The sequence below is a fragment of the Lottia gigantea genome (assembly GCF_000327385.1).
Source record: "Lottia gigantea unplaced genomic scaffold LOTGIsca_25, whole genome shotgun sequence".
Taxonomy (NCBI): Eukaryota; Metazoa; Mollusca; class Gastropoda; family Lottiidae; genus Lottia; species Lottia gigantea.
The window spans coordinates 2,667,925-2,678,644 of record NW_008708752.1 but is presented as its reverse complement, the minus strand read 5'-3'; the positions used below and the strand labels follow the sequence as shown (position 1 = coordinate 2,678,644).

Below are 10,720 nucleotides of genomic sequence, written 5' to 3'. Positions count from 1 at the left end.
GGGGTTTTGCAAATTGTGTTATGTTCAGGTCTAAAAACTGGATATAATAGATATGGAAACTTTGTGAGAGGGTTTCTTTCCACGCACTGGCTCTCTAAGCCTAGGCCTAGACGAGGAGCATGCACTATGGCTTCTGAGACACTGTCAACAACATTTCTGATAGGCCTACACTTCCTCGATCGATTTATGTTTTTCTATAAATGTGAAATTCTAAGACTATTTACTTATTTAGTATTTAGTATTATTTACTTCCAATCACCAAAACAAACAGTATAATTTAAAGGTGTGCGCCATATTGGTGCTTGAACGGTGAGGCAAGGGGCCATGGCTCCTAATTCTAATATTTGCACTGGTTCTGATTTTCAACCTAAAACCCCCCCACCACCACCCTTCTCCCTATCAATATCATTGATTTCCTAAATGCCTATCAGTATTACCCCACCCCCTTTAGAGATCAAATGAAACGCCACCATTGTTTATGTTATTTCATTATTAACATTTGCAGAAAAATATGGAAGGGCAATGTAGACTGTGGGTCTAGACTATAATGTGAACACTAAGTCTTTTCACTTGTGTAAATTTTGGTTTCTCTTCCAGAATCACTTTGACGACAGTCAAAGAGAAACAGATCGCCAGGACAACAGCCGACAGCTGAAGCAAAATGGTTTCAAAGCTGAAATGATGATTATTGAGTGGTGTGATATAACTTTCATGCCTTCATGACATAAAATAAATTGTGCTGATTGAAACTGAATAATGAGCCTTTTTCTGTTCAGGCCCATAAGTAAAAGAGACAGGGGTGGGGAGTGGTGTGGGGCGGCACCTCCCTTGAATTATTATCAAAAACAATATGAATTATATTATACATTATATTACTTATCAATATGTTGCATAAACTATAACTAGTGATTAGCCTATTGTTCCATATAGCTGTAAAATATACAGCTAGGCCCTAGCTATTTTAATATGGAAGATTACAGGTTTAATATTTCGGTGGTTAATAATTGGAAAGTGCTCAAATTCAAGATTTATCTTCTTTTTGTGTTTTTGTATAGACATACCAAATTTTATCAAAATCGGATAAAAACTGTAAATTCTAGAGCGTTTACGAGGGATAACGTCGGCCATCTTGTAGCTAAGAGAGGGTAACAAGATGGCGCCTTGTGACGTAGTTGGCCAGACTCTCTCTATATACGGCTCTGATTTAACTCGATGGACGACCACTTTATCAGTAAAAAGATTTTTTACTTTTACAACCACGTCATAACAATGTTAAATGCACAACTACACTTTTTCTTTCGACATCTATAGATCTAGAAAAAAAGATTTGCAGAAACAAATGATAGAAGCATAAAATTTTCTCCTGTTAGTTGCAATAATAATGTACACACAAATTGGATTTCTTTTGTTTAACTGGTGGTCCAAGGCTTCTTAGCATAGGCATTTGTTATATAGTTTTTCACAAAAAATAAACACTTATTAAAATTCTATATATAAATTTTATTGCACATCATTGTAAACACAGATCATAAAGAAAAAATTGCACTGAGATACAAATTCAGCATAACTGATAACACAAATTTTAAAGAATACATATTATAACATTGCAGGAATGGTAAGAAAGAAATAAAAGAAATAAAAAAAATGGACTTAAGACTAGTGTAAAAAAACTATTGGATGAAAAAAAACTTTGGGAAAAAAAATAATAGATCAAATGAAAAATATTTCACACATATATGAACAAGCCATAACAATGTAAGGTTAGACAAATTTTGGATAGTCATATACATGTATTGGATTAAGGAAAGTGTGCCAACCACCATATGGCATACATGTGGGCAAAGTTACCTAACCCTGATCAATCAGTTTTAACATGTGATACATCATCTAACTTCACATATCTTGATGCAATTATTACACAGGCTATTGTGCCAATTACAAAACAAAACGCAAAGATGTAAAAAGATTCTTCATCAAAAAGGTCTGTAAAAGATGGAACATAATTTGTTAATCTTTTGACTATATGTTTGTGCACACTATCTTTAGGAAGCATATTTAAAGGTGGCAGATGCTCTTCTATGACAATGAAAACTTCACCCTTAGATGTTTGGAAACTGATGCAAAATTGGAATTCGTAAATTTCACTCCAGCAAACAAGAATTTCAGAACCCTTTTCAACTATTGACTATGGATTTCCTTATCATTCTAATCACATCTTCTGATTTTCACAACCTGGACCATTTCAGTTTCAGGTACAACATTTATGCAGTCTCTGAGTCCAATTTCAAGAGTTCAACTTGCCTAAAAAAAATTAAAAAAAGAGATTTGCATTTGTTATAGTCAATCTGTTACTATAGAAATATTATGTCCTTTACAGCTGATATTCTTCAACAGAGGCTACAATATCGAAAAAGACAAATTTTCAAAAACATTATCAACAAAATACAAAAGTTTGTGCATTCTTATAACAGTTTGAATGCATACGTGAGGAAATTGAAATGTTATGGCAAACATAAAACCATGGGTCCAAACACTCAAGGTCAATAACTTTCTGATAGAGAGAGACTATATTAATTAATAACAGCTCGCTACAACTTACAACATAACGAAGATCATAAATATCACTCCGAAATTCCACGTTTAAATGCAAATAATGGGAAATTGAGAATCTATTGAAAGAGTTCAAAGATTGCTTGCCTTCAAAATATCAAAAATGGTCTTGGAAACTAAATTTCAGTTCTTCTGCTTGGTTGGGGGAAACACATCAACCCAACTCCATCAACCTCTTCAACTCTTCTATTGGAAGGTAAGTTTAGTGAGTAGCAGGTGCCCGGAAGTTGAATTCGCCGACAGAACCTACTTGAAGTTTTTCAATTAATACCATTTTGAATCAGGTTTAATACACGTATTGCCATGTTGGTAAGTTGCTGGATAAATTCAGTCCTATTACCACAGAATCTGAACCAAGAAGTCAAGAAATCATTTTTGTTTTCTTGCCGATAAACATAACCGATTATTTGAGAAAGCCGCTCAAAAAATCAAATAGTCTCACTCAAGCAGACCTTTAATGGCTATGAATTTGTTTTGGTAAAAAGTTGATTTATAACGCATATGGAATATCAAAGGCTAGAACGGTTTTTTCTACAGCACACGTAAGTATGGGCGTACATTGTGGTTGCCCCTGTCGGCCGGTCCGTCCGTTCACATTTACCTTGTGCTCACTCTACAGGCTACAATTCTCTGTAGATTCTTTTGATCTTTTGTATGTGTGTCAATATCATTATGAAGTTGTGCACTATTGAATTTGGTTCACATTTACCTTGTGCTCTCTCTGCAGGCTACAATTCTATGTAGATTCTTTTGATCTTTTGTATGTGTGTCAATATCATTATGAAGTTGTGCACTATTGAATTTGGTGATGATTTTCTGTAGAGATATCGCATAAAACTCTGATGTAGCGTTCGTTTTTTTTTCTTCACTTTTTTGCTCGCACTCACTATATAGACTGCAATTCTCTATTGATTCTTTTGATTTTTTGTATGTGTTAATATCATTATGAAGATGTGCACTATTGAATTTGGTGATGATCCCATGATTTCCTTTAGAGATATTGCTTAAAACTCTGATATCGCGCTCGTTTTTTTTTTTTTCTTCACTTTTTTGGCTCGTGCTCACTCTACAGACTACAATTCTCTATTGATTCTTTTGATTTTTTGTATGTGTTAATATCATTATGAAGATGTGCACTATTGAATTTGGTGATGATCCCATGATTTCCTTTAGAGATATTGCTTAAAACTCTGATATCGCGCTCGTTTTTTTTTTTTCTTCACTTTTTTGGCTCGTGCTCACTCTACAGACTACAATTCTCTATTGATTCTATTGATCTTTTGTATGTGTGTCAATATCATTATGGAGTTGTGCACTATTGAATTTGGTGAGGATCTGATGATTTTCTTTAGAGATATCGCTTAAAACTTTGATATCGCTTTTTTTTTTTTTACTTCACTTTTTTGGCTCATGCTCACTCTACAGGCTACGATATAGAGTTTGTTTTACAGTTCACATTTAGCTCTTTATCAAGCTGCTGGTGGGCGTATTCACTTGCGAGACTTGCCACAAGCCTATGTTTTTGTTCTTGATCATGAAATACATAATAGTTCATGCTCACACGTAGAGGAAGATGCCCCTTAGCTTTCGTGAAAATTTCAATAGTTAGGTAAGTATTCTAAATCTTGCGGCCCCCATTTTAACTGTTCTGGAAAATAGCGACTACCCAATTATGAGCATGTTATCTTCAGATATCTATGATTATTCGAACTCAATTTTGATTGAACCAATTAGCGCTAACTACACATATTTCTGACTGGAAGACGAGGCAGAAAATAATGGTTTTAGATATTTAGTAATTTATTGTTAAAAATAGTTGAGAGCTTACTGCTGTCACATTTGTTATATGACTGTTTAATATTAGATTTCTTCTGCAATTGAATGATTGGCAACTCATGTCATGCGATGATCTTTTCATTGGGTGACTTTCTCATCAACCTACAGGCAATCTTAGTATGTTGAATTTGATTTCTATTCACATAAAAATGATTGACGCATTATGATTATTTAAACATTGTGGTTGGACAGTAACTTTGCTCGTTTTATGTCTTTCTAGGATAAAAATTATCAGCCACGTCAGTTACATCATATGACAGTATTTGCTCAGTGTTTTTCACCGTGTGGGAAATACTTGGCTGTAGCTAATAACTATGGCCATATTGCAATTTTTAGGTAAGTAAAAGCCGAAAGTTGATTAAAGCAATTTCAATTGAAACATGCTATTTTGATTATGTGATGTCAATGACTGGTATTGAAGAGGAATGACTTCATTTTTAATACAGAAAGTATGGTATTTAGGGGTACATTCAACTTTATTTTATATGTGAACTTGACTATGAAATGTAGGTCTTACTGATAGTTTTCAACATTTCTGGCTGATTTAATTTCAGCATAGTCTCAGCTTTATCACCAGATGCAGGAGAATCATCTAGATTACCAATCTTATGTTTTAAAGGTAAATTCAGTAAAAAAATTGTTTATGTAATCACTTATTGTCAACACCCCAGAAGCCTAGTTGCCAGTATCTGCTCTATGAATTAATTTAGAATCATCTTCTAAATTGTGTTATGAACTACAGAAATGTGTCGTGTTATTGGTCTGGAAAGCAAGCACTTATTCTTTCTGTGAACCCTTGACTTCTCCAATCATTTCCAGCTCAAATGATACTTAAAAGGCCTTTGGACTCATTTCACATGAAACTCTTTTATTTTCTCTCTATGTGGACTTTATAAGGATGGCTACTCATAGAAACTCATATTATAGATAGATCTCTTTCACTATGTACTTCTTTTAAAAGATATAAAAACCTAAGTAATTTACTTGTCCATGGTAAATTGGTTCCCATTCCATTAGCACTCTAAAACAATCTCTTTATGTATTAAGAATTTTATTATTTGGATGCATTGTATTATTTCAGTCTTTTCAAAATTGATATTGTTGAAATTTCTCTTTGCACACAGCGAAGTATATTTTATTGTATTTTCAATTTTTATTACTCAAATTCTTTAACATTATTAAAATATGTATGTTCTCTTCTTGTGACCTCGGCCAGTTCTTCACCTAATAAATATTTTATTAGCATTTATTTCTATATACAGGTTGTAAAGAAGGAGCTATTTATTGTCTGACATCAACAGAAACATTTCTAATCAGTGCTGGCGAAGGAGATATAGTAGCATGGAAATGGGCTGACATTCACAATAAAGCACCAAAAGTTGTGTGGTCTTTAGTTCTACCTAAGAAAGGTGTTTTTACCAATCCGGAAATAAATTGTTTAGTTGTAGATAAAAAGGTTTGTATTTTATGTAATATACTGATGAAATGTGTTCATTTCATTTCAGGCTGACATTTCTTTGTGAAACAAGATTTTTGACCAATTTGCTTATTATCTGAAAATTTTAACATTGAGAAGTAAATTTTACAAGACCAGTAAAAAGTAGAAGACTGAAATCATAGCCAAACATTCCTGAAAAAATAGACTGGATTTACTTCATCTCTTTTAACTGATAAGAATAAATGTCATTAATTGCAACAGAATAAAATTCAAGTCATTGGTTTTTTTTTTAAATTTAAACTACAGGATCAAGGATCACGATTATTTGCTGGAGGTGGTGATAATGATGTACATATTTGGGATGTAGAAACTGGACAGTTACAGGTAGGCCAACTGATTATTTGGGTTTTTATTTAGTCCAAAAAATGATAAACCATAAGTCAAAGTTGAGGAACCAATTTACTATCTTTATTGTTGAAAGCTTTTCGTGAAAAAGTATTGAAACTATTTTAATAAATCTGCAAGTGAGCGTTGGGTTTCATCAACAAGGATTACTCCTGTGTCCTGCTTTTCATTTCTATTAGAAAAAAGGTCAAAACCTGTAGATTTGTGTTCAACTCTAGAAAAAGTCACTATAATATAGATATTTATTTTGTTTTGTAGAACACATTACAAGGCCATGAGGATTATATTCACAGTCTATGTTTAAAGAATAATGGAAGAGAATGTATATCTGTTTCGGAAGATGGAACTGTCAAAATATGGGGTAGATATAAAATAATACTTATTGATCATGATGCAGGCACTACATATATTTATTACTGTATTTATATAAAAGCCAAGTTACTGTCTTCAATTTTAAAAAAGTGAATTTGAATACTAATACTAACGGTACTATTTTGAAGATGATATTCAAATACTCATACTTAGATTCCACAAAAAATAAATGTTTGATGACGTCACTAATTGCGAAATTAGTATTAATACATAAGGAACCACAGACATCTGATTGAAAATTGGAATGATGCAAATTGATGATATCAGTGTCTCTGATTTTAGAAAACTTCTTTACAATACCTTTAAAGTTTCATCTTAGAATATCTTCATTTTTTTCATATAAAAATTTTGACATAAATATTTTAGATTCCAGAAGTTGTCATGAACCAATTCATACATTAGAACCTTATAAATCTCAGGTTAGTTTTTCTGTGGATTTCTGAACTTCAGAGTGTACATTGATTGTAACTGACTGTAAGTGTTGAGAATATGTTCATCTGATTACAGTTGCAATCTAAATGTTAAAGGAATAGAACGTTTTAGAATGAACATTGAATTTTTATTTCGCTCAAACTTGGCCAATAACAGTTTATGTGCATCAGTGGACTTACCTGGTGTCACAACTAAATATCAAAATCCCGCATAATCTAATAAATCCACAAAATTGAGTAATAGATTATGAAAATGCTGAACACATAGAGAAAGTGAATTTCAAATCATAAGTCTTGGAAATCTGTTGTAATTATAAGGGGATGTAACTCACACACGGGTTTTCTGTGTCCTTGACCTCTACTTTTGAATGGAAGAATTTTTGAAGAATGTATGAAATATGAATTATTGGAAGACTGAGAAAAAGCACTTCATATAATTTACAATGAATACTCCACCACTGACACGAATATTAATAATTGGCAAAGGTCGTTTGTTTACATCTGAAGATGATTACCATTTTGCACTTGCACATTGATGGACTTTTCCTTTTTCCTGTTTTAGCGTTTATTACCCAGACTCTTTTTCATTGGATTGCTTGCTCACTTGTTTTTTTAAATCTGAATATTATTTTATTGTCGCCTTTTCTTAATTAATAAAGTATGGGATGCAAACTTAGTTACGCAATGGTCACTATTAAACACAAATATTAGCCATAGGACAAGTGTATTCTTAGACGTTCATGAACTTTCAAAACCAAGTTAAGTTATTTGAAAAGATTGCTTTTATAGATCCTACTTTTCTGCTCCTCGAAAGAAGATCTGAGAAGCTATGAGGCTTACAACAATTGAAGATAACAAAAAATACCAGTTACTCATTTGTCAATAAAATTGCAACACCTGCTTTGAAAATAGGAACATCCATTGCTCAGTGAGTTGGGCACTTGCTTGCTAAACTGAAGGTCCAGGGTTCAATCCCGACACATAGGCTGAGATAATACCTTCGGAATTTTCAATGTGGTTTCCCCTGGTGGTGATGCGGGTGGGAGGGACATTGAAAAAGCATCAAGTCATTCGAGACTGTTAAATATCTTAACTGTGTTTTTGTAGGAATGTAATCGACCTGAGTTTGGTAAATGGGTTGGTTGTGTAGATTTAGATCAAAGTGAAGATTGGCTGGTAGGTTTAATTTTAAAAGGCGTGGTTCATATTTTCACTAGTCAATCATACCTTGGTCTCAGAAACAGGAATTGTAAAAATAGTTATAAAGAAGACTCATGTTTCAATCATCGAGTCCAAGAGACTTTTTTGACAAGACCTACAACTTTTTGATATCCCAATTTTTAGTAGATAGAAGATAAGCTTGTGAACGAAATAAATAAAACGGAAATTTCTTTTTATATTTATATATTTAAAGGAATTATGAAATTTTCGTACAATTTTTGTATTTTTGGAGACCAGTTAAATATATTCAAAGTCCAAATCAACCCCAGAAAATGGCGACTTGGAAGTTTTTTAGCGATCACCTTTTTTGTGCAAACAGAATCCCCTAAGTGTAGGATGCCCAATAGACATGCAAAGGCTAAAAATCATTTGAATCTGTTTTGGGATCTAAGATTAGAATCTATATTGTAGATCTGTGGTGGCGGTCCCAGGCTGTCAACATGGCACATGAGATCTCTATCTCCCACTGCTATATTCGATACTCCAGCTTCCTGTCAAAACTTTGTCATGTATCATGAAGAAACTGTAAGTTACTGTCATGTTTTAATCAATCTTTTTGCTTATATTTTTACCATGTGAACCAGTTTCTTACTATGCCATTACTATGTGATGCCAGCAGGTTAGCACAACACACTCTTGAGTGTTAAGTCTCCACCCGAGTTATAATAAACTTGGCACCAAACCAAAATGACCCCAAGATAAATGGCATCAAAGGTCAAAATTAATCAAAATGGCCCCATTTATAAAAATTATTATGGTTAGATAATTTTAGGCCATTTTGGTTAGGTGCCAAGTTGACTATTACCACTTCACATCATGGCAAAGTGTAGGATAAAAGGGCTTAATCCTGATAATTATGATACTATTATTTATATAAGTTATATCTGGTGGTAGTAAACTGTTAGCTATTTAATAATTATGATACTATAATTTATGTAAGTTATATCTGGTGGTAGTAAACTGTTAGTTATTTAATAATTATGATACTATAATTTATATAAGTTATATCTGGTGGTAGTAAACTCTTAGTTATTTAATAATTATGATACTATTATTTATATAGGTTATATCTGGTGGTAGTAGACTGTTAGTTATTTAATAATTATGATACTATAATTTATATAAGTTATATCTGGTGGTAGTAAACTCTTAGTTATTTAATAATTATGATACTATTATTTATATAGGTTATATCTGGTGGTAGTAAACTCTTAGTTATTTAATAATTATGATACTATTATTTATATAAGTTATATCTGGTGGCAGTAAACTGTTAGTTATTTAATAATTATGATACTATTATTTATATAGGTTATATCTGGTGGTAGTAAACTGTTAGTTATTTAATAATTATGATACTATTATTTATATAGGTTATATCTGGTGGTAGTAAACTGTTAGTTATTTAATAATTATGATACTATTATTTATATAGGTTATATCTGGTGGTAGTAGACTGTTAGTTATTTAATAATTATGATACTATAATTTATATAAGTTATATCTGGTGGCAGTAAACTCTTAGTTATTTAATAATTATGATACTATTATTTATATAAGTTATATCTGGTGGTAGTAAACTCTTAGTTATTTAATAATTATGATACTATTATTTATGTAAGTTATATCTGGTGGTAGTAAACTCTTAGTTATTTAATAATTATGATACTATTATTTATATAGGTTATATCTGGTGGTAGTAGACTGTTAGTTATTTAATAATTATGATACTATTATTTATATAGGTTATATCTGGTGGTAGTAAACCATTAGTTAATCATTGGTTTGTTAATGGAGATATTAAATCACAAGTTCCCTGTACACCAACATCAACATATAATATATCAATAAATACAGTCTCAGATTCTACACGGGTAAGTTTTCACATGGTCATCAATCAAAATAAAACATACTACATCTGTTGCATTCAGTTTGTTATTGTTTATCATGAGGGATATGCCTATTGAAAAAAACTGCTATATGAAGACACATTGGTGATCTACTGAAATACTGTTAAAAGTGCAATATGTATGCATTTGATAGGAATTTAATTCTGTGGATGACTCTTGCTCCCCATGATCTGACAACATTTGAAGTCAAATATGTTCATATTTTATCAGATAATGAGCCATTGGTAAGATAGGCACAGACAATTAGACAATATAAAGTAAATGGCGATGCACAACAATATTGTCAAGAGGCTTATTAGGTCAATATTGTTACATAATCTATTATGATTTAATGCTTGACTTAATTTCTATTTCAGGTTCTATCAGTGGCAGGAAATAGTTATAAAATAGATGTCTGTACTAACTTTGGCTATAAAGCCTTCTCACTTAAATTGATTCCAAATTGTTAGATATGAAGCTATACTGTAGGCCTACTGACTGTTTGTGCGAATGGTATA

At 32.0% G+C, this 10,720-nt stretch overlaps 2 protein-coding genes across 2 annotated transcripts; one reads left to right on the top strand and one right to left on the bottom strand.

Annotated features, from left to right (window-relative positions):
* Positions 1 to 1,749: 1,749 nt before the first annotated feature.
* Positions 1,750 to 3,078, bottom strand: LOTGIDRAFT_215104 (hypothetical protein). Its single transcript, XM_009055742.1, has 2 exons — positions 2,966 to 3,078; positions 1,750 to 2,569 (listed from the first exon to the last, which is right to left on the bottom strand). Exon 2 carries the CDS (start codon positions 2,051 to 2,053, stop codon positions 1,859 to 1,861), a length of 195 nt encoding a protein of 64 aa, XP_009053990.1. The 5' UTR covers positions 2,054 to 2,569; positions 2,966 to 3,078; the 3' UTR covers positions 1,750 to 1,858.
* Positions 3,079 to 4,699: 1,621 nt separating this feature from the next.
* LOTGIDRAFT_178363 (hypothetical protein) lies at positions 4,700 to 10,672 on the top strand (the record flags this gene model as incomplete). Its single annotated transcript, XM_009055741.1, has 10 exons — positions 4,700 to 4,782; positions 5,001 to 5,065; positions 5,709 to 5,902; positions 6,191 to 6,268; positions 6,548 to 6,650; positions 7,028 to 7,080; positions 8,200 to 8,268; positions 8,725 to 8,838; positions 10,059 to 10,187; positions 10,580 to 10,672. 10 exons carry the CDS (start codon positions 4,700 to 4,702, stop codon positions 10,670 to 10,672), a joined length of 981 nt encoding a protein of 326 aa, XP_009053989.1.
* Between the last annotated feature and the right edge of the window lie 48 nt (positions 10,673 to 10,720).

What these genes read in the sequence shown, in the direction of transcription:
- LOTGIDRAFT_215104 (XM_009055742.1), bottom strand. Translation starts at nt 2,053, where the DNA reads ATGCTTCCTAAAGATAGTGTGCACAAACATATAGTCAAAAGATTAACA.